The 25336-nt window shown below is 36.9% G+C and overlaps 2 protein-coding genes across 3 annotated transcripts in view; one reads left to right on the top strand and one right to left on the bottom strand.

Moving 5' to 3' along the window:
• lonp2 (lon peptidase 2, peroxisomal) overlaps positions 1-17450 on the top strand; it is a 48814-nt gene extending 31364 nt beyond the window's left edge. Inside the window, exons 11-15 of the mRNA XM_056478409.1 lie at positions 1699-1826; positions 9384-9502; positions 12763-12970; positions 14294-14478; positions 16817-17450. Of these exons, the coding sequence (XP_056334384.1) occupies positions 1699-1826; positions 9384-9502; positions 12763-12970; positions 14294-14478; positions 16817-17038 (862 nt within the window). The 3' untranslated portion in view covers positions 17039-17450. The remainder of the gene's footprint in view (positions 1-1698; positions 1827-9383; positions 9503-12762; positions 12971-14293; positions 14479-16816) is intronic.
• A 2193-nt stretch (positions 17451-19643) lies between these two features.
• The window catches only part of siah1 (siah E3 ubiquitin protein ligase 1), a 31699-nt gene continuing 26006 nt past the window's right edge, over positions 19644-25336 (bottom strand). For both annotated transcript variants that reach the window (XM_056478154.1, XM_056478153.1), the window contains exon 3: positions 19644-21829. In XM_056478154.1, coding sequence (XP_056334129.1) covers positions 20979-21829 — 851 coding nt within the window. In that variant the 3' untranslated portion in view covers positions 19644-20978. The remainder of the gene's footprint in view (positions 21830-25336) is intronic.

The raw sequence follows: 25336 nt of genomic DNA, 5'->3' as shown, positions 1-25336 counted from the left end.
GTGTAGTGATCACACATCGAACTTAATATCTGTTTTATTCATACTGGAACCTAGAAGGTGTAAAAAGAAGATAGAAATGCTTCTCTTTTTCTGCATTCAGACTTATTTACAGTGTTAAAGAGTTGGATTCTTCTGCAAATCGTAAACCAAGGGCTAAAAAAATTAGCATGTATGAAAGAGAGTTTCTTGGTCAAAAAATTGCACCTTTGGGTTGCAACTAGTTTTGAATTTTTTTCCAAACATGTTTCCTCTGCACTTCTCAGAGCACATGTGCACACAATAATGAGAAAAAGAGCAGCCCATCAACACACCTCACTCTGCACTGCAATGGCTCCAAAGAAGTCTTTTTTTTGGCTGTAAAGGAAAGCTGACCATATTAATCCATAGTCAATTTAATGCATTCACACGTAAGTTTTAAATATTTCAGCTGAACCCCCCAACTTGAGTTTTTTAATGTGACTGCTATTTAGAACTGATCACTTTCAATGGCGAAGTGTCTGGTTTATGACATGACACTTCGCAGCCTCTTGCACTGGAGGGGAAAGATTAGAGCTGCTAGATTTATAACACATCAGTTCATCAGCAAGTGGCTATTTAACTGGGAGAAGAGTAGAATAAGCATTTTAGTTACCTAAATAGTCTCGTTCTGTTGTTATAATGCAAAAGCTGTGTTTTTTTTCTTGTAAGTGTAAAGAAAGTGAATGAGAAAAGATGTATGCAGTACTTTTCTATAGCTTTAAGATTAATAGGAGATTGGGCGAAATTGAGCAAATGTATCCTGCTGATCAAATGACAATAAACACACGACTGATGTGCCAAGATTTGGTTTATATGTGCGGTGCTAATCAACTGTATATTTATAATGCTTATCAGCATTATCAGCATATATTCTATTACTGTATAGAATACTATAAAAGGATTTCTTACTCATTCTGTGATGTGAAACCACGTCTGCTCATAAAAAGATAAATATTTAAGACTGGATTGATTTTATGAAGTGAATTTGAATGAAATAATTTGAAGTAAATCTCTTTGTAAAACAGGCTCATGCTTATGTAAAACTGTATCACACGTGTGCTGCTGTTCTAAATGTTTTCATTGCTCAGACGGATTTTTTTTTGTCACACTTTACTACCTTAACCAAACCACTTCCAGATTTTAGAGTCAGACTGGGGTTTATGCACAGGGACTTTTCATTTTCAGTCAGCCAGCTCAAGTGCTTCCGGTGAATGGTCATGCCATTATAAAATTGCAGCGTTTAAGTTTCTTTAAAAATCAATGACCGCTTGATTGATATACAAAATAAAGTGGGACTCAGAACGCACAAAAAGCACTGCAATAAACTTCATTGTTCTGCGCTGTCATTAAAATATGGAAAATAATTTTTCAGGGCTCCTGATGGCGATTACTTTCATTTTATTTAACGATTTAACAACTAAATGAAAGCTTTAGTTTATAAAACAGATTATATTTGAATTAATTTACATTATTAATGCTGTTAAAGCAAGTTTATGAAATTGAAAATAATGACATCTGCCTTTTACCGGGAATTTGTCAGGGGATGAAAAACACTTGCCATGCATAAAGCCCATTCAGATTGTAGGTTGTATTGTTTATATCCAAGCAGCTAATTCTGATTGTGAGCAGAATTTATAAGATGTTGATATTGTAATATCTTTCTTGTGTGTGTGTTTGCAGGTACACGCGGGAGGCTGGCGTTCGCTCTCTGGAGAGGAAGATCGGGGCCGTCTGTCGAGCCGTGGCTGTGAAGGTTGCTGAAGGTCAGAAGGTCACTAGATCAGAGGCGCCCACTGAGCAGCATGCAGGTAAGACTGTTTGTTTTTCATGTCACTCATCAGTGTTATTTAGTGCTAGTTTTACTCTAGCCCAGCTTCAGGAATATTGCTAGTAGTCTTCGAGCAAAGATAACACTCTGTGTCCCTGGGTCTTCTTGTTTATGTTTCATCCTGATGGCAAGATGAAAATATGGTCACTGCATTTTAAATTAAAAATACTTTATAAAGTATTTTGCATTCAGAACAGGAAAAATCTGTCTGTAAATTCAAATTAATATTAAGTTAGGTTAAATGAAAATATTTTTTCTATTAAAAAAATATTTAATAAAAAAATATACATTTGAAATTGAAATTAATATTAAGAATTATTAATATTCATCCTCAAAAATATAATTTTATAAAATAATTTTTTAATGTGCTATATTAAATACACTAAGCTTAAAGACTGTTATATATATTTTCCATTGTTAATGAAAATATTCTGTATAATAAAATAATGAAATAAATTTAATTATTGTAATATAATAAATATATAACATGTAAAAATAAATACAGTGATTTCAAGTTCCTATCAATAGAAAATATTTTATTAGACTATTTAATATTGAGGTAAATGAAAATGTATCTACACTCAATGCAATTTCTGCATGTAGACATGGTCAAGACGATCTGCTGCAGTTGAAACTGAGCATCAGAATGAAGAAGAAAAGTGATTTAAGTGACTTTGAACATGGCATGGTGGTTTGTGTCAGACTGCATTGAGTATTTCAGAAACTGCTGATCTACTGGAATTTTCACGCACAACCATCTCCACAGAAAATGGTCTGAAAAAGAGGAAATACCTAGTAAGTGGCGGTTCTGTGGACGCAAATGCCTTGTTGATGCCAGAGTTCAGAGGAGAATGGCCAGATTGGTTCCAGCTGATAGAAAGGCAACAGTTACTCAAATAACCACTCGCTACAACCGAGGTATGCAGAAGAGGATCTCTGAACGCACAACACGTCCAACCTTGAGCCGCATGGGCTACAGCAGCAGAAGACCACACTGGGTGCCACTCCTGTCAGCTAAGAACAGGAAATGGAGGCTACAATTCGCACAGGCTCACCAAAATTGGACAATAGTAGATTGGAAAAATGTTGCCTGGTCTGACAAATCTTGATTTCTGCTGCGACATTGGGATGGTAGGGTCAGAATTTGGCATCAACAACATGAAAGAATCGATCCATTCTTCTTTGTATCAACGGTTCAGGCTGATAGTGGTGGTATAATGGTGTGGGGGATATTTTCTTGGCACACTTTGGGCCCATTAGTACCAATTGAGCATCATGTTAATCCCACAGCCTACCTGAGAATTGTTGCTGACCATGTCCATCCCTTTATGACCACAGTGTACCCATTTTCTGATGGCTACTTCCAGCAGGATGACACGCCATGTCATAAAGCATGAATCATCTCAGTCTGGTTTCTTGAACATGATGAAAAGTTCACTTTACTCAAATGTCCTCCACAGTCAACAGAGCTCAATCCAATAGAGCACCTTTGGGATGTGGTGGAACGGGAGATTCGCATCATTGATGTGCAGCCAACAAATCTGCATGATGCTATCATGTCAATATGGAGCAAAAACTCGGAGGAATATTTCCAGTACCTCGTTGAATCCAAGCCACGAAGGATTAAGGCAGTTCTGAAGGCAAAAGGGGGCTCAAACTGGTACTAGTAAGGTGTACCTAATAAAGTGGCCGGTGAGTGTAATTACAGTATAACATGACAAGTATTTTATTTGATAAAATTAATAATATTAAAAGTATTTTTTCTATTAAATTTATAAGACAAACTATATTAAATAAAAATTTAATTATTATAGTAAGGATACAAAACATTGAAATACAGTGGCTTGTTATAATATCAGTGGGAAATTTTATTTAATTCAATTTCATACAGCTATTTAATATGAAATTTACGTACAAATATGAACATGAGTTATAACAAAATTTATCAAATAACAACAATTGCTTGATAATTTGAAATCAATTCAAATTATTTTATTTTATTTCATTTTTAAAATTAGCTGTTTAGTTATTGGGATGAATGTTGTCCCTAATAACGCGACCCATATTCATACAACGAATACATACAACAAGACATTTTATCAGGTTGCACTGAATTGAAGTACTCTTCTGCATGCATCTTGTTCCTCACTCCCCGACAGCAGCAGCTCAGGAAGGCTTTAGCATTCACTGCCACAGACAGACGGCTGATTCAGCACAATCCATAACACATACTTACCCTACTGTGCCGCACCGACAGATTCAAGTACACACTCCCTCAAGATGTGTACATAGGTAACCCACGCTGAGAAAATATCAAGCGTACAGTCAGAAAAACTAGTCTCAGCACACACACAAGCACATATTGGTCATCAATCTCTCTAAGCATGGGCCCCCTGAGGGCTGGAGGAGGGTAAAGTGTGCTAACAGACAGCCAAAGCCCCCCCCCTCTCGTCCCGCCACAGCTGCTCCTCTGAAACTGAAGTTCAGACTTTCTGCATACATTTACACTAGAGTGCTTTCAGATAACTCACTGTTTTAAAATGAAAACCATCCTTGTCCATACGGCTTTTTCGACTAGGCTTCAGAAAGATCTCAATCCACACTACATGACCAAAAACAAAAAAGTAGGCTTAAAATTATAATACAAAATTGTAGCTTATTTACCCTTATTAAATAAAAACGTAGACTAGAATGGTAGCTTCAGTTATTCATTTGTGTAAAAAGAAAAAATGGATCACAGATTTTTTTATTGTCATAATAAAAAAACAACTAAATTTGTGGTCATTCAGATAAGAAGACAAAGACATCATTCAGTACTGTAATTAGATTACCATTGTTAGTGTATACTCACTATAAATTGAAAATAAAGAAAACATGGGATGCACTTTTTTTTAGGGATGCACCGATAGCATTTTTTGGAACTGATCTGATCCCAATACCAAAATTCTGAGTATTGACCTATACAGATCCGATCCCGATACTGTGCCTTTTCTAAAACATAGTTTCTATAGTTCTGTGATAAACTTAAGTAATATATCTTCTTTAGTAAAAATAATAGAACCATAGGCCTACTGTATATGACAGACACACAATCTTAAAACATGATGCTTGGCGTGAACTAGGCTACATTATTTGAGCATTTGTTATGACATTGATCTGTTGTGGTCCAGCTTATGCTTCCTTTTTTAATATTAATATTTTTCTTTGAAATCTGCAATAGGCTACCAGTATTGACAATCGTTGGTAAAATAACCAGCCTTTTTAGCAAAGCCTGATATTTTCCTGCAGGTTTAATCAAATTCTCTTTTAAGGCAAGTCATTTTACTCAGCGGCCATCTTTGAAACACCTCTTAGGCAGTATGCTCGAGACACTGCTCGCTGCAGAGCCACTTGAGCTCCAGTGAGGGGGAGCTTGAGCTTGAGCTCCTCCTTCTATAAGCTGTTTTAATGCGTACACCCACCCCTAACCCCAACCCCAGTGACATCACTCGTAGAAGAAGTGCAAGGAAGGTGGAGCGGGAGCTTAAGCTCCCCCTTGCTGGAGCTCAGCTCTGCCCAAGTGGCTCTGCAGTGAGCACCACTTGGTATGCTCGGGCATTCTGTTTGATTGGGGAAACATCAAATTCTCCAAAACTACTTGCCAAGCTTATAATTCCATTTCATATTGCAAATAACCAATAAAATTAAACAACAACTGTTTGTATCACACAAAATCTGCAGAAACTCACGTCTGGTCCAAGCCCCTCCACCCGGAGAATTGTCAGTCTATAGAGATCGATAATTGGCTCCTGTTCTAGAAGGCAGGGCCTTATTCGCCATATTGACAGTAACATTTTCCCTATTCAACAGTATACGAGTGACATGTCTTGTGTATTCTATAGTCTTTAGTTTGATGCAGACTAAACTAAACTGTCTGTGGCCAGTGTTACTTAATAAACATTCCCTTTTCTGTTAATGAAAATCCATGTTGCGCCCATCGGTTTCACTTTTATTAATTTAATCAACTACTTTGACCACAATGAGCCAGGCTTTACAAACTATTTGCACCACTTAAACAATAAACTCAGTCAGAAGGATGAAAGAACAGAAACTCAATGTGAGAACAATTTTACAGAGCGATGCATGTCGCGTCTGCGCAGCCGGTGCGTGAATGAAGCGCTTTATGCATCACTGAGACACAGCGCGCAGCCCTTCGGCATCTGCAGACACTTTTAAAACTGAGCAGCACAAAGGGATAAAATGAGTGCGTTGAAGATCTGTTCAATGTATTGTTGAGCGTTTAATAATTGAAAGTTTCAGGTAGGCCTAGTTTATGTGTAAAGAGCAGGTAATAGCCCTCTCTACTCCAGTGTTGCGAAAAATATGCGGTATCGAACTGATACCTTATCCAAGTATCGGGATCGGTGCATCCCTACTAGGGCTGTCCGATTAATCGAAAAAAGATCACGATCTCGATTCGACCCTACACACGATCTTAATTCAGCTTTTCTACGATTCAGCCAATTATATTTTCAAGGTCAGGAGGGAAGCAACGCAGTCGCACAAGTCTTCACAGGAACATGAACATCTTCAAATGGCGTTAAAAGTGTCACATTCTGTATTAATAAGGTATAATTCACCCAGAAATGTCATTTCTGTCTTCATGTAATGATGTATTTGCGGCCGCGAAATCACACGTGAGCTGACCACAAGCTACCGAGAACGCGTGCACGCAGCATGCAAATGACAGCTACTTTAGTGAACAGAACCTGCATAGGCTGTGAATAACAAGTAATAAAGTTGTAAATAACGTTCAGGTTGTTGCACAGAGCACTCGTTTGAGAGCCACACTGAAAGAATTATTTGCATGTGTGCGTGATTTTATCATAGTGACGGCAGCCATGAGCTGCACTAGGAAGTGAAAATGAAACTGGGTGCATATCATTTAAATGATCATACCGCATTTTACGATTATGATTACGACAAGCATTTGATATGTTTTTTCTTTCATAGCTAACACATAGTGTTGTGCATGGAAATAAATGTTTTACAGTGTCAGTATTGTTAAAAATACCTTATAGCTAAATATTTTTATTGTTTCATATACAGTACAAAAAACCATTTCAGCCATTAAACAACACTGGAAGAACTGTGCAATTGAGACAGCACTTAAAATGACTGACTCCCTAATCATTGCCCTGACTACTGAACAAGGGTGCTGATTGAGATGCACCCACTGGCTACATTAACACTAGTGCACTTTTTCTACTGGTAGAAATTAAATCATTTGCTACTTTTCTCTCTTGGTGCAGTTTAATACTAGACGTACATTGTTTTAATGAATACTTTTAATATATGGTTTGTGTTTTATTTAAGATGAGAGTGAGATGAGATTTAGATAATCATGGCTCAAGTTTTGCTTTCTGTTTTCTGGTCAGGTTTTATCTTCTGCTTTATTTTATATTTGGTGTGTACTGGCAGGTGTTGTTCTTACTCTTAACATCAAGACAGCTGTCGCATGTGTTTCCTGCTGTTTGCTGTGCTTTCTCGGTACTTTCAGTTCAGCTGAGTCCTCGTATGGTTCAGTGTCTACATTAACCACTGCAGTTACAGAAAATAAGACTGTTCCTTATGTAGGCGTCCCATGTCTCGTAAAGAAGCATAATGGTTTTTTAAAGATGCATTTTTGTTTGTTGCATGGTATGATATGGAATATAATTTGGATTTGGCATCCTGCACATGTTTTTCAGTTGCTAACGCCATCCAGTAATAGGGTGGTTAAATAAAGCAAGTGTAATTTGGTTTGTCATTTGACATGCCAGACCTGCTCCTCATGCAAAGTTGCTTTTTATTAGGGCTTTATTTTCATTTATTATTTGCCATTTTTAAAATCATTATTCCTTAATGAAATATAATATTTCATTTAAAATAGCTGGAAATAAACTATAATCATAATTATAAACATTGTGTTCTTTCCTTATTAGAAATGTTTTTCTGCTAAGTAATTTGATAACGATTTAGCAAAACAATGTTTTTTGATATAATTAATAAATCAATAGCAAATATAAAATTAATAGCAATGCATAAGTAAGCATTTTCTGCCAAGTAAATAAACTAATAAAAAAAAATGCATATAATTAATAAAACAATAGAAAATATAAAAGTGCTTATTAGTAATGCATGATTAAGCATTTTCTGCTGAGTAAATAAACTTATTTAACTAAATGTTTTTGATTTAATTAATAAAACAACAGCAAATACAAATGAGCTTATTAGTAAAGCATAATTAAGCATTTTAGAATCAACATTAATTTCCTTCTGTGTAAATAAAAAAAGAATATTTGAATTTTTATAAATAAAATTAATTAAAAAGTGGTTCATTAGAAAATATGGCCTTCTGTTTCCTTCTTAAATTTAAAGTGTGTAATATTTATTTTTTAATATATATTTTATTGCTACATATAATTTGAAAGTATTTTTTAATATAATTATTCATTTAATTTTGAAATGTTAATTTAACGTTTAGTTTTATATTTTATTTTTACTGAATATATTAATATATTTAATATTTATTACATTTATAAGTCAATTTCTTGTAATTTTATATAGCTTTAAATTTGTCATGGGTGACGCAGTGGTGCAGTAGGTAGTGCTGTCGCCTCTCACAGCAAGAAGGTCGCTGGAAAATATAAAAAATATTTTAGTGAAATAAAGATTTTATTATAAAAGTGCATTTTATATGAACAAAGAAAATGACTATGATGGTAAAAACAAAACATCTGTGATCTCATAAAAAGTACAAACAGACAGGTCAGGGTCTGTGAAGAGTTGGCAGATGGGCTTTTATTATTTTAAAAGCAAACTTTTCTCTTTAGATTAATGTGCACTGATCAGTCATGCACAATAAAGTCTTTTTTCAACAAGGCATATGCCGTTTCCTTCTTTGTTCTGCAGGACATGATGCTCCTCCTTTTCATTTAACAATCTAGTCACATGATTTGTGGGCAGCAGTGGGCATATATATATATATATATATATATATATATAATAGTGTGTCTCGCCAAAGGCTAGTACACAACAGTCATGTTCAGAAAAACTCTGACAAACCTTGTAAAGTCAATTCACCCTGAAGCTGCTTCCGTTATAATGTTTGATATTAAAACCCATAAAACCTTATTGTTTCCTCCCAAAATGAAGACAGCACCTGCTCTCCCCCTTCGCTGGGACCCCTGTGGCATTTTCTCTCCAGCCTATAATTCTCCATTATTCCAGACAGCTCTCTTTCTCGCCTTTGCTTTCTTTTCACTTTTCTCCCCTCTGGCCTCAATGTCTGTCACCTTGCTTAATGAAAAGCCTCAAATAGACGTGATAATGGAAGTGCAGACCTGATCAAATTTTATAGCTCCATTTGTCTCTTGAAATTCACTTTCCTTTTTTGTATCTCCGCTTAAATGGACTTTACTTTTAAGTTTGTGAAATGTCAGCACCCACCTCTTTTGTATCGACACAAGTTTTAAACCAAAAAACCCACCTTTACATTACTGTTTGCATGTTTCAGAGCAGAATACAGAGAGCAAGGTGGAGGATTCTGGGATTGCAGCACCTCCTGAGATGCCAATCGTTATTGACCACATTGCCCTGAAGGATATTCTTGGACCGCCGCTCTTTGAAATGGAGGTTTGGGTCGCTTAAATGCTTGAAAGGTCATTGTGTCTCTCCAGGACAGAACAAAAATCTGGTTTTAATAAAATATGGGTGGTTATTTATTTTAATTTTGTACATGCTATGTATTTATCATAGTCATCATTACCTACCCATGAAGCTAACCTTAACCCATGTAGTTACTATTATAATCCAATAATTCTTTAGATGCAGTTCATGACAAAATTATTAGCCCTCCTGAAAATTTGAATTCTTTTTCAATTATTTCCCAAGTGCTGTTTAGTCAGGATTAAATTATTAACTGGTATCTTTTATCTTTGCCATAATGACAGTACATAATGTTTGATTAGCTGTTTTGTAAGATAGTTTTCAGTTTAAAGTATGATTTAAATGCTCAACTAGTTTAATTGAGTTAACTAGGCAAGTTAGGTTGCCTACAGTGGTTTGTTCTGTAGCTAATCTGAGAAAAACAATTAAGGATGCTAATATAATTGACCATATATTGGCTATTTTGGTTTAAAAAAAAGTGTAAGTTTTATTTTATTCCAATGAAACTAAAGTAAATAAGACTTTCTCCAGATGATAAATATTCTAGAAATACTGTGAGATTTTTTTTACATTATTCCATATAATATGTTTTCTTCTAGGGGAAATCTTATTTCTATTAGTTTGGCTGGAATAAAATAAGTTTTAATATTAAAAAAAATATATTTATATGGTGAATATATATATATATATATATATATATGTATGTATGTATGTATGTATATATGTATGTATGTATGTATGTATGTATGTATATATAATATTTTTCTACTTATTTGGCAATCAATAAAACTGATATAAACATGTAAAGCTTGTACTTTGTCACTTCCCTAAATGGATCAAAGGTATTATTCACCTCATACTTCAGTTTCTCATCAAACCTTATATATATAACCCACCGTTAGAAACTGTCTACAGAACAAACCTCTGTTATCCAATGACTTGCCTTATTATCCTAACTTTCCTAGTTACCCTAATAACCTAGTTAAGTTGTTAAATTGCACTTTAAAGGTCCCGTGAGGTGCTTTGAAATGCGTGTTTTTAATCAGCAAACAAACTGGAAATAAAAAGCAAGAAAAGCAAGCAAGAGTCTGAATAATAAGTACAACTGTGGGCTGTTTACACGTGAGCTGCTACGCTGTGATCGTGGAAGAGATTTAAAATTAAAGAGCTAGTAATTAATTTGATTGAAGGAGTTTTATAGTCTTGATATGGGATTGTAAATGGTTATATAGGACCGAGAAAAAAGGCCAAAGATGGGCTAAAAAGGGGGCTAACGATACTTACATACTGGACTGTTGACACAGTGAGCTCACAGTGGTAGTATTTAATATTTATGAGGTAAGTATTAAATATGATCGGTGGAGTTTGATCGTGACGACTAGTAATTAAATTTAAAATAAAACTTAACTTAGGAGAGCAGACAAGCTAAGCAGAGCAGGAGCAGAGCAGGCAAGCTACAATTGTAATTATTAGAAATTAGTTATTAAATGATTAGGTTTAAAAATGTGTTAAAAAAAATCTCTGCCTTAAGCAATAATTATTAAATATATATTTTTAAAGACTTATAATTTCACTTACTTACTCCCAGGGGCGTTTATATCTAGCCTAAATATCTAGTTGATATTTAACTGAGCCATGTTGGTCTTTCGTAACCTCTAATTTTTACAAGGTGGGTGATTAGCCTAACGCTTAACACCCAACCTGGAGGACCAGGACATACTCTCATACACAACGGACAATTTAGCTTACCCAAAGTACCTATAGCACATGTTTTTGGACTGTTGAGGAAACAAACTGGAGCATCCAGAGGAAACCCACACGAACACTGGGAGAACATGCAAACTCCACACAGAAATGGCAACTGACCCACCTGGGGCTCAAACCAGCGACCTTTTTGGTATGCTAACCACTGCGCCACTGTGTCACCCTTATAATTTCACTGGAGGGTCTAATTATTTTGACTTCAACTGTATATAATGTTTAAGTATGGTTGCAGGCACACAGTCAGTTTGCTCATTAATGTTCATAGACTGACGCTGAATGCACCAGTATGACAGAAGGATCACAAATAACCAGGAGATAATAAGGCATGTGCATGTGTGTGTGTGTGTGTGTGTGTTCATTTGTTTGTGTTCATGCATCCATGTTAGCTGTGGACTGTAGCCACCAAAAAACCCCAATCATCGCAGCAAGTTAGCATGACTCTTTTCTTTAGAAAATGTCAAATCCAGACATCTGTGTTCTTCCAAATAGAGAGCAGATCAGTGATGTTACTGTAGTGTGCCATTGTTCACTTGTCCACAAACCTCTTGGACTGCGAGCAACTGGTCTTGTGTTAGCTGTGCTCTCTCTTTCTCTCTCTGTATTCCTTCTATGCCTTTGAGAACGGGCCGTGATCTGCTCCTCCAAACCCTTGTGTTAGCGTATATTATTATATTATTAATATATATTAATTTAGCTAGCATACAAACAGAAGTTAGCCACAAGTTAGCCACAAATAGTCTTAGCGCCTATTTATTACTTTTAATAGGCAAGTTTTCAATGTATACAGTTGAAATCAGATTATTAATAGAAACATATACAGTTATATACTGTTGAAGAATAAAAGCAGTTTTAAATTTTTCGAAAACCATTTTAAGGTCAAAATTATTAGCCCCTTTAAGCTATTTTTTTTTTGATAGTCTACAGAACAAACCATCATTAAACGATGACTTGCCTAATTACCCTATCCCACCTAGTTAACCCAATTAACCTAGAAAAATAACTAGTCAAATGTTATTTACTGTCATCATGGCAAAGATAAAAGAAATCAGTTATTAAAAATGAGTTATTAAAACTATTATGTTTAGTAATGTGTTGAAAAAATTTGTTAAACAGAAATTGGGGAAAATTAATAAACAGGGGGGTTAATAATTCTGACTTCAACTGTGTATCGCAGTAATACAAAACATTGCAATGTCAGTTTTTTCCCATATCGTGCAGCCCTAATAGGCATTATATACAAAACATTTAAAATACGTGTATTTAATGTGTCAATTTTTTTAATAAAAAATAAAATGTCAAAATATATCACAACAGATCTTTTTAAGATTGGACATAAACTGCTGTCACACAATGACATTTGACTGTGTTTTCTTAGATATTGTTTTAAGGCATAAAACCCTCTTTTAGTCATAGTTTTAAATGTTAAAAGTGTAAAGTGTAAGCCCATCTGTCAATGTTTGAAGGTGTCTGAGCGCCTGACTCTACCAGGGGTAGCCATTGGTCTGGCCTGGACCCCGATGGGTGGAGAGATCATGTTTGTGGAGGCCAGTCGTATGGAAGGTGAAGGTCAGCTGACTCTGACAGGTCAGCTGGGTGATGTGATGAAGGAATCCGCTCATCTAGCCATAAGCTGGCTGCGCAGCAATGCCAAGACGTACCTCCTCAATGATGGTGAGATACAGACTCGCACAACACTACAAGCATTTATTTTAAGTATTTATTTTCATGCTACCAGTACTTATTTTTTTGGATAATAGTATCTATATCGTTAAGTATTAATTATTAGCTACTAGTGCTTATTACATATAAGATGTAGCATAACCATTGAACAATTTCATTGAAGTATGTCATTCGTTAAGTACTAGTACTTATTTCTTAGATACTAGTATTAATTTATTAGATACTAGTACTTATTAATTCGACAGTCCTACCTATTAAGTAGATATTCATTAGCTACTAGTATTAATGTATTCATTACTAGAACTTGTCTAGTAGGCCATATTTATTATATTAAGATTTTTAAAGAACCATATAACCATATTTGACTGGTTACTAAAAAGTTACTATTGTTTAATAAATAGGCACTAGAATCAAATTAATAACTATTAATATCAATTTATTATGTATTAGATTGCAGTGAACAGGTGCTAATATTTATTTAATAGGTACAATCTGTGTGTCTAATGAATATGTGCTAATCTAGTATCAATTTAATAGGAACAAGTCTTATGACTTCTTATTAAATAGGTCATAAGTAAAGTAAGTACTAATATGTAATGAATACTTGTATGCTAAATGTTAACACATCTTGCCATAGAAAGAGGTTATGCTAGCTCACGAAGGGGCAGTTCACACAGATCGTGTTTTTCCTCTCCGACGTGCCACTTTTCTATTGTTTTTTAATGTAGACATGTGCTTGACAGACTTGTGTGACCGTTACGTTCATGTTTACCATCTTTTGAAGCGCAGTGCACTTGAATGCACATTTTTTTACACACCATGTCAGGTTGAAAGAGCTTTCACAAGCAGCGCAGTTAGAAGAGCTCTGAGGTGGGGCAACCGTTGGAAGCTTCTGTTTATAGTTGACTGTTTATTGTTTTAAGTTGGCATGACAACTGTTTTATTTACCAGGGCGGAGGAAGCGCTTATTGTGGCTTTGTCCAGAATATCCTGAGTTATGACATATGTGCTTATCATAACAATATTGCCTATTTAGTAATAGGAAAACAATATGTCATTATTCCATCATTTTTATAATATAATGTCACATGGACCTTTTTTCAAAGCCTTGTTTTTAGAATCGGATGAAAAAGTTAGTTATGCTTCAAACAAATTACTGGCTTGAAAGCTTTGCTAAAGAGTTGTACATATCGTAGTCATTGATGGACTTCGTTATTCTGTTAAACTCCAGATCTCTATGTTCAGAGTAGATTTCTAAGTTCACTGAAGCTGATGTGTCAATATGTGTGTGTGTGCCTGATGTTTGTTTTGTAGGAAGTGCTGATCTTCTGGAAGGCACCGATATCCACTTGCACTTCCCAGCAGGCGCTGTCACCAAAGACGGACCCTCTGCTGGCGTTACGATAGTGACGTGTCTGGCCTCGCTGTTGAGCGGGCGACTGGTGCGGTCAGATGTGGCCATGACTGGAGAAATCACTCTGAGAGGACTGGTGCTACCGGTGAGGAACACACTGCACATCACACACACACCACTTTTATTTGTGCTTTATGAGGATTCTCCATCAATAGGTGTAAGGTATTTTATACTGTGTTTTAGGTGTAAGGTATTTTATACTATACTATTTTATACTAAAACTCCGTTTCAAAATATAAAGGAAATAGGGTTGGGCGATCGCGATGGACGATGTCATTGTCGTCGTAGGTGGCGGTGAATTAATTATTTATGAATAATTAATTAATTCATAATGAATTAATTATTTGTAGTCCACCATTTTATCTACCTGACCCGCATGGTCTTTGTTTTACCCATAACCAAATTATAAATAAATAAATAAAGATAACACAAATCACCACCTGTCAATCACTTTTTCCACTAGACTCTGGCATGAATAGGCAGAGTGGTCTGTGTCGCTATAATAGTGTCGACAAACTTGGTTGGTAAAAAAGTGCACAACTAACAGGAACCAACCAACAGTATCTGAGGTTTTCGCTAAAATGACAGTCTGTATTAGTGTTAACAGGGCCTACGTGTGTATTTTTCGCAAGCAGGTTGCTGCTGCAATAGGGGCGGGGCCAAGTGTGCCACACGCCTGCTTTTGATTGAAGAACTCTGCTGTTAGATTGCTGCAGTACAAGTCATAAAGCCCCCTCCTCCGTGTTAATGAACGAGACTTGAGCCCAAATAAAAAAATCAATTACACCTGCAATAAAATGTCCCGAAAGATGGTTCTGGTCAATTAAGGCACTGGTTATCAAACTGATATCAGTGCAGATCTTCATTTTTGTTTGTTTTTAGCCAGTAATTTAATGCTGGGTGTGTCATCGTGATTAACAGTTGTGATAAACAACATACAATATACACACACACATATATATATATATATAAAACACACATGGTAAATGGTTATCTATGGTGTATATATTTTAGGTCCTGTTGATTGCTAATTAAAAATAAAAACCTTTCTAAAAATGTATGTGTTGTTCATATGTTAACGTTCATATTTGACAAGTGTTATTTGTACCCCTATGAAGATAACAAATACCAACAACCCTGTTATAAGAGAAATATTTTTTATGCTCACAGCTCTAACTTAGGCTAGAGTGTATGAAAGATCATTTATTTCTGCAGTCCAACATGTACTGTTTTTATTAAATTATTACAGCTTACATCACACAGTTTTTAATAAATGATATATTATTACGTGTTTTTAAATGTAAGTGCTTATATTTATATTAGCGAGCCTTTGTTATAGTGCAGATACGAGCGGTCAAGTGAGAAGTTCGGGGGGGCGTGGTTGATTTGACGTACAAGCTCTTGGTTAGAAGCTCCGCCTCTGGCTCCATCTGGTAGTTCTTCTGCGCATGCCCAGGCTGCAATTTAGCAGTGTTTTGCAACAGTGTGTGCCTGTCACGAAGCATTTTGCCTTCAAATCGTTCAATGGGAAAAGGCGCTGTCGCATAGTCCATATTTTATACAGTCATTGGGCAGGGTGGAGGATCGCAATGCTGGCTCAGCATCGTGATGTCTATCGACCATCGGCTATGGACGATGGCCTCGTCTATCGACCCAACCCTAATAGGAAACGTAATAAACTGTGTTAAACTTAGAAAAAAGGAAAAACAGTATAATTATTGTAATCTGAAACATGGTGGCCAATCAAATACTGTTGAGGGCGCGCATACTAATGATCCTGCTTGAGTGCTAAGTAACAGTTAGTGTTGTGTTTGCATTGGCCTGTTTTTCACCAGGATTTTACACACAGGATTTACAGGAGAACAGGAAAACAATGTTGTTTGAGACTCATGGTATGTCTTCACCATGTGCTGAACTCTCATTATTCAGCTCTGCCTCGATTAATTCAGGTTTACATTCTATGGCACCTTTACATCTCTATGATTAGATGCTCTCCCTGATGGTGATTGTATGCTTGCCCATTTGATATTGCACCTTTAGTCTACACCCAAGAACTAGATATACTATATATACTATTGTACTATCTTATATATTATAAAAACTAGTATTTTGATAGTATCACATAATGTTTCCTGCAAGTAAGTGAGATTTTCCATTTCTTTTCTTGCATTATACTGTGTGTCTGTTTGACTTTGTATGTTTGTGTCACTCACTGTTCTTTTTTGCTTATTCCACATACTGTTGATACCAACAGATATTTCCATGTGCGCGTTGGGTGTGATGTTCTTGTATTTTTAGATTTGTATTTGTATTGTATTTGTGCGTTTCTTTGTGTTTGTTTAATATTTTGAAACCGGAATTCATATTTGCTAAATATTTGACACACATGGTGTGCGCTATGTACACGTCTTGTTTCTCTACAGGTGGGAGGTATAAAGGATAAAGTCCTGGCAGCGCACCGGGCCAATCTGAAACGCATCATCATCCCCAAGCGCAACGAGAAAGATTTGGAGGAGATACCGGCCAATGTGCGAGCAGACCTGGATTTTGTTCTGGCCGGCACTCTGGATGAAGTCTTGAACGCTGCCTTTGATGGAGGATTTCCCTCAGCCGTCAATCATCCACAGGTTCTTAGCAAACTCTGAGACAATCCTTGCAAGAACTCATGAATTGTTTTCCTCATAGAGAAAATTTGACACTCAGCACTTCATTTTTACCTCATCTTTGAGAGATAATCAGTTTATTTTAGCACTTTTCCTCATTGATGATTAGCTTGTGATTCAATGATGTATGACTCTTATTGACACAATTATGTTCCAGTAGAACTGACAACTACATTTAATTTTTTGAAGCCCAATGAGCTTAACTAATGTCAAAATTCTTCAAATTGAGATTTATATTGATAACTTTGTTGAGAAATGTCTAATTAGTATCTTTGAAATGAAGCTTAGCCATTGACAGTGATGTTCACAGCATATGGTGAAGATTTAACCTTTTAAATCTAGTTGTTTTGAGGGCTTTCGGAATAAATATGGAGTTCTAATTGATAAAATACAACATGTTACTAGTGTAATGTTTATCTAACTGAAATGCTGCAATAATGATTCTTCTTGGCAGCTCATCTACACATCGCTGCTGTTTTTGTAGTTGTCATGAAGCTCATCATTTGATACGCTATAGTGCAAACAGAGCTGCCATTTGACCTGCTTTTTGGAGCGATTAACAGTTAATGTGTTCTTGATGGCTGTAATACCTGCATGACAGCTTTGGCCTGAAAACACGAGGCATGTTTGGAAATGTCGTAGATGTAGCATAACCGCTTTCGTCGAAGTGTGTCAGCTCCACATGAAGGAGTGGAGAATCACATTTCGCAATCTGATTTTGATCAACGCTACAACGTGTGTAGACGCAGCTAGTGGCTATTTTTAGGTTAATGTCTGAGAAAAATAGAAATGCTGGTGCTACCAGGAGGACCAGACGAGAGGAAGTCTGCTGACATGTAAAGCAATCAGAGTTCATGAAAATGTGGCACTGATGTCTCTACAATCACAGATTGATGATGTTTTCTTGTAAACGTCACACTGTGAAAAAGGGTTTTGAGGTTCTAAAAGTGTTTCCAGGTTTTATTTTACAGGTGGACACATTACACACGTCTCAGAAATCCTGTTGAATTCGACCAATGGGCTGATTTTTGACATGTTTGATGCATCAGATGTTCAGATGTCACGTTTCATCTTATCCAATCAATGAAAATATTTCCAGAATACTCCAATCATCGCCAAAAACCTTTAATGTGGGATTGTTTAAAGCAATACGTCATTGGTTTAAGTTGGAGTATAACTGTAGAAGGAATCTAAATCTTAAATCATAACAATAATCTTGCGTTTAAACAATATACAATCCTTTCAACGGTGCGTGCTGACATTTAGTTTAAACTTACACTCACTGGACACTTTATTAGGTACACCTTACTAGTAGCAGGTGGAGACCTTTTGCATTAATATAAAAATAAAATATATAAAAAATATATAAAATATTAAAAATATATAAATAATATAAAAAAACGAGCCTTTTTGTTTTCTGGTGATCTTATTTAAATAAAAAAATGAAAATCATATTTAAAAAAAAAAAAAAAATCTTTACATTTAAATTTTTTTTCTTCACATTTTTAAATTCTGCTTCTCCAATTTTCACCATGAACAATAAAAACACCTCTTATTTCAATTTTCGTTTTTGAATTTCAAAATTAAAATCAAAAACGGCTTGTTTTTGAACATTTGTTTCTGAAATGAGTCCAATGACCAAAATTACACAGACCTTTAATCAGCGCATCTTCTGTCCATTCTATATCTGTTTTCAAACAAAACAAAAGGAAAACTTAGAAAATGGCTGTTTTTCGTTTGCTCACATAAAATGATGGAAAAAAAAAAAGATTTTTGGCTTAATTTTTGTTTTTTGGTTTAATGCAGGAAAACGAATAAACTTTAAAATTCATTATACACATGTAGGCGGCACTGAGTAAACAATATTAATTATTATTATTTAGGCCTACAGTAGCTCTGAAACAATCATGCAAACCAGGCGCTGCTCGGAAACGGTTATCTTTGCTCAGCATCAGGTGCACAGCAGCAAGAAGTTTGGTGGCAAAGTATAATCATATAATACATGTTAAAGTCATTTATCTGTTTTCCTACCCTAAACTGAAAAAAAGCTTAAGAAAAACATCGGTTTTATTAGTTTTCCCTTTTTTTGTTTTTTTTTGAAAACTGATAAAGAATGGATGGACAATATGCTGATTTAAGATGATCTCCTTTTCTGCTATGCTCTCAAAATAATGAACACGTTCTCTCATTGACTGCGTGATCTATTGTGACATTTTAATTCAGCAATTAATTTTTTTAAATGCAAATGAATCTTAAAAAGTAACTCAAATATTGTTACTTATTTTTAAGTAGTGTTGCTTTACTCGTTACTTAGAAAAGTAATATTACATAATTGCATAACTCGCGTTACCCCCAACACTGGCCATTCCTTTATTCAGCTGAAGACACGAGCAGGAAAATACTTCAAAAACCTAAAAAAAAGTGGGTTTTCGTTTTATCAGGCTAACAATACAAAGTTCTAAATGTTCTATTTATTTGATCAAGCGTCATATATTCATGTTTCTTTCTCCCCTGCGACAGCGGGAACAGATGAAGCCAATATCATCAGCTGATGCTTAGAATGAGGAGTGCAAAATTTCACAGAGGCTATGAAAAAGATAGATTTATTTACTGGCAAAATAGAACAAAACAAACAATAAAACAAATAAAATTAGAGATCAGGACTAGCAACAGTACAATGTATCCACAGAGATGTTTGGCTTTGCTTTACCCTATCCTTGCAAAAAAACAAACAAACAAAAAAACAAACAGAAATACAGACATACAGAGAACAACAGCAACAAAAATATTGACTTACAAAAAGAGAAAAAGAAGACGTTGAGGTCTTCTGAAGAACAACACTATCTACAAACACTGAAGATTAGCCACAAGGTTACAACAGCCTTTTCATTCCATTTTCTTACAAGTCATTACAAAATGATAATTATGACAATAATCTCATTATAATAACTGTGTTAATTGCCCCGTTCCTAGCCTGATATTCAGTGCAGTGTTTACTCCAGTGTTTGTAATGGAGGGCCTGTGTGTCAGAAAACCAAACCTTATGATCTCACGCAGAACGTACAACTTCAATATGTCTTATTTGATATAAAAAGGAAAAATGTGTGGCTTGATGGCCAAAGACTTGCCTGTGTTCATAACCTAGCTTGATGTGCATGTGCCAAGTCATGACACCATCCCTTCAGAAACAAACAGGAGAAACACTGCAGTGACAGGCAGAAACAAACAAGACTTCTAAAATGAAATCTGGACTTGTTTTAACGTATCCAGTGGTCATGCACCAATTACCAGAACCTTTTTCTGTATCATACTCAAGGTAGGAGAATTTAGAGGGGACCAAAAAAAAACTGGGGGAAGGGGAAAATGACAAGACTAGAATAAAACAAAACCTAATATTTGAACATAAAAGTTAGTGTTTTATCAGAACTGAAATGCAAAACGGTTTGGGAAACAACAACTTGCTCCAGGGGTTGAGTTTTTTGAACCCCCAAAAATTGATCAATATTCCTAAGCGCCATCCAGGCTGGCGTGTCGATCGTCGAACCCTCATCCCAAATGACACATCTGCAAAAGGTCCATTCCACAAACGTGGCTTTCCTATACCTTCAAGGGCAATGAACGTTGCTCTCAAAGATGTAGAATACATTAATTATTTAACTTATATAATATTGTAGCATAAAATTGAGAACCCAGGCGTCATGTCTGGCCAGATGTGCCGAGATCCAACCAATAACAGTTTGTGTTGTTTCTTTTTTAGGACTACTTGGAACGTACAACAGCAAAAAAGTCCCCTAGGTTAGCTACTTCCCCCATCCCCCAAGCACAACTCAAGGTATCCTGCGGTGTTTTGAAATGTCTAGTTTCATGTTTGTGTGCGTGTGTGTGTGTTTGTATGTGTTCAAGTATGCACAGCTGTTAGTCCTCAGCACATAGATATGGTGACGTTGATGCCCAGGTTGCCGTTCTCGGCAAACAGCTGAGCAATGGAGGTGTCAAACACCAGGCAGTCACTGTTCATGATGGCGGTGGCGATACCCTCATGGATGGAACGTGGCGTCGCCTCCCAAGTGAGTCGCCGCCTGTGGCCGTTCAACTCCAGTCGGTAGGCGAAGTTTTCCGCCTGTTTCCGTGTGCCGATCAGTTGGACGATGGCAAAGAACTGCTGGTGGCCGTCGTATTTCTCCTGCTTCTCCAGCACAAGCATAAAATGGAAGCCGAAGCAGGACTGCATCATGACCCAGTCCACTGCTCCAGGCAAGTTGATGTCTGTGGCCAGGAAGACAATATCCTCGCCTTGTAGTGTGGTTATGGACTTGTGCTGGTGCAGCAAGTGGGGCATAACGGCGTCGAGAGATCCCTGCCACTTGCAGGAGGCGCCAGGACAGGGGCAAGAGTATGGCCGGAATTCACAAAGCTCCTCGTGTTCAGCCTTGTCTGTGTGCGGTAGGGTGACTTCGCAGCCCGATGAGGCGTACTTGCAGGGGAAAAGCACCGAGTTGGCCACTTTCTCCATTGCCAAATTCCGGATTGACCCAAGTGGGCCTCTGCAGGTGGGGCAGCAGGTGAGTTTGGGCCGGCAGTTGCTACACACCAAATGGCCGCTCTGGCACTGCAGGATGGGCGGCAGCACATAGTCGAAACAGACCGGGCACTCAAATAGGCTGGCGAGGTCACTGTTGGATGCGGTGGTGCCCGACAAGGTTGGGACGCGCTGAGAAGGGGGACACTTAGAGGTTCCTGTGGGCAGCGCTGTGGCAGTCTGGCGACTCATTTCTACAGGAGGAGACAGAGAAGAGAGTTAGTCTGGCTAACACAGATGGCCAAAGGTAATGGATTTGCATACATTTACAAGGAACAACAATGAGAAGGGGGGTGTTTCCCAAACAACGACATATAACCCGTGGCTAAACCACCACAGTACAAGGCATCATATGGGAAATAAACAATGTAGTGACAAATGTTCTACAAATTCTGTTGGAGACAAATAATCTGAACCATGTTAGGTAAAATGCAAAACTTCCATGATGATTCTCCTCAGGGGGCAATTACGTTATGTACTATATCTGCAACAGATGCCACTGCTGCATTAAAAGTAGCATAAATGTTGAGTGGTACAGTAAGGTAAGGTTCAGTACGGTTAGCTTTTTTTGTACCTTTTGACAGTGGAAACGGCCATAAAAGTGTACCGGCTCATACCGTACCTCTCAGTGGAAACGAGCCATTAGTGCACTAAGCAGCGACCACAAAATAAAACATGCTCACATTTGATGTAATTTGCACTCAAGAGTAAGACAACTTTAAGCTTTCAAAATCATTTAAATTAGCTGGTGAAGTGTGTGAAATTAAGAGGGTGATCACTCGGAAAATAACAGCCAGGAACTATGCTACCAACCACAGGCCTAGAGGTGTAGTTCCACAAGATTGCGATAGTTTGTGAATGTCCATAGGAACAATGAATTCAGCAAACAGTTAATCGCTGAACTATGTTTGTAAAGAGGGAACTTGCGATCTTAGGGTTCGATCACACTAAACGTGCTCTTACGTTCCAAAAAACATGAGGCGCACCGCACTGCCTTTATTGTTGACAAGAAAAAAAAGAAGTGCGATGCGCTTTATGTCACTAAGCCACTATTGGATCAGCTGGGAATTGTTCAAGAGTGTTGCTATTTGTATAATTTTAAGAACTAATAATATTGTGATATTGAAGGTTTGTGTGAAGTCATACAGCTCTGGATAACCAAAAACAGCAACCACAACTCTTCAATCTTCAAAAGTCTCCGTTGTTGTCTTGCTGCAGGCACCTCAACTGAAATCTCGCCTCTGCTTTCCTTTGATTGGAGAACAGGCATGGGCCGGTATAAGATTTTAACGGTTTGATAACCTTGGATAAAAATATCAGAGTTTGACGGTATTGTGATTGCTGCTCTAAAATATATACTCTTTTTAAATGTCTGGGTAAAAAACAAAAACTTTTTTCCCCTTTGAAAACAGTATATCTCATTTTTTGAAAGATTTAAAATATTTTGGAGCAGTGAACATGTCAGGCTAAACAATTCAAATAAATTATTGACTTCTGCTGTCTTCATTAGTTAAAAAAAACACATATCTCTTTACATTTTAAAACAGCATCTTTAGATATTTTTTCTGCTGGAGATCTTGTTGTTCAAAAAAAGCAAAAAAAAGTAAATAAAAAAAATCGTGCACATACATTAGGAACGGTATTACAGAAAATGTTGGTGGTTTTAAAACCTTGACTTTTCCAAACCGCGGTATAACTGGAAAACAGTAATATCATCCCATGCCTATTGGAGAATGAAACAGACATGACTGGCGCCTTTTCCTCTCAGAGTTGACTTTTTTTCTGCAAGGGCAAAAACATGAGGTGGCGGTTAAAACGCGAGGCGCATAAGCAGCGTTCGCTCGTGGCCGTTAGTAAACCATTCAAAAAAAGCCACCCCCTCAACCAATAAAGCGCGTTCTGTGTGATCGGCCCCTTAGTCAGCTAACAATACTTTTGGGAGATACACCCGAGGTAAGTTCCTCCATTATGCATGACAACAGAGATCAGCTGGCATCTAATGCATATGAGCACCTCTGTTTCCTCAACATCAAGCAATAGACACTTTAAAACGTGGCCTCAAGATAAAGGGTACATCCTGATTCTGCTGACTCAAGCAGCATGAACTATAGAGCTATGAAAGAGTCTGAGCAGCGCTGTGAGCCTGGCAATGTCTGTTCTCCCGCAGTGGCTCAGATATAGCCATCTAGTGGCACCGATAAGTCAGACATGGGCCTCTGGGGAAGCTATTTCTGGCACGAGTAAAATGCACAGATAGTCATGCAATGCCTTTTTTTCTATAAAGCCAGACATGGAGAGTGGACTCAGAGGGCCAGGGCGCATGTCTGCTGCAGGAGTGTTCCTATGGCAACAATCTGCAGAGCAAAGTGTAAATGTGTAAGGGACGACCTGTGGAGAGAAAAATAGGATTTGCGATTGATGCAAGATAGGAGTGTGTGACCCAGCTATAACACCCTACCGCTATATTTAACCTACATCTACAGCAATCAATAGGAGGCAAAAAAAGCTACTGTAAATCAGCACACTGGAGCAAATGAATAAGACTGATTGCTGATTTAACACAGACATCAATTAAGTGAGAATAAAGAGACTACAAGAGGAAAGGAGCAGCGTGGCAGGATCAGAGCGCAGTAAATCGTCTCGTGTGGGAGAACCAGGACAGTGCCAGAAAGTGGGGGTGCGGACAGACAGTTAGCTGTGTGTGTGTGTGTGTGTGTGTGTATGTAGGTGGCTTAGAAGCTGCTAGTAAACACATCTGCTCTGATAAAGCCCTAAGTATTTTTAGCCTCCTCACGGAGCAGCTCTCAGAGTATAACAACTGAGGCCAAAATTAGCCTGAGCACAACAGCTAGCACCACGTCCTCGATGCCTTTCTAGGCTTGTAGTCTAGGCTTGGTGGATTTGAAAGGTTACTAAATAAATATTGTTCTGCTTCCAAGTGTAGCACTGCGAAGCATAAATATGAATGTTGAGCAAGTTCCTGGATCAAGAAGCAGAAGCATGTTATACATTTTGTAAGTTCATAGAGACCAAAGTCATGGTATTCATGTTGCTACAATAAAGTAAGGTATGGTAAGTTGTGTGGTTAAACCCCCAGACAAGACCCCAATTTGTGAAGACTGTGAAGAATCATTTTACAGGCGATCACTGGTTAAACTATGTCTGGAGGGCCTCTGTACTGAAGCATTTAACTCAAACCACAAAGAAACACAACTAGTATAAAAAAAAAGTTCAAACTAGCATACTTCCCTACTATTTAGTATGTGAAGTGAACAGGGCTTCCAAACAGTGGGGAAGAATTACCAGGATGATCTACTACTTTCTCTGAGATTGTATTCCACCTGGAGGACTTTAAAGGTAAAGGAAATGGCATGATTAAAAATGGCAAATACAGGACATCCAAATTGCATTCATACTACTTGCATTCAACCTAGATACACCAAGTCTATAGTTCCATATTATGCTCTATTGTTTATTCTGTGGTTTAACAAAATACATTGCTGATGGTAAAACATCTTCATAATTTATTTGCACACAGTATTACACGCCATTACGGGGATGCAGACAGAGTCATGAATAACAGCATTGTAAGATGTTGCCATCTTGAAAGTACAATGTTTATGTTGTTTTAAATTTAGTGATATTTATTTAGTTTTATGTTGGATCTGTGATAATTAGTTTTTTAAAAGCGCTTAATATTT

Source organism: Danio aesculapii, chromosome 18 (genome assembly GCF_903798145.1).
Source record: "Danio aesculapii chromosome 18, fDanAes4.1, whole genome shotgun sequence".
NCBI lineage: Eukaryota > Metazoa > Chordata > Actinopteri > Cypriniformes > Danionidae > Danio > Danio aesculapii.
Note: the sequence above shows the minus strand (reverse complement) of the source record. Positions and strands in the feature narration are given on the sequence as shown.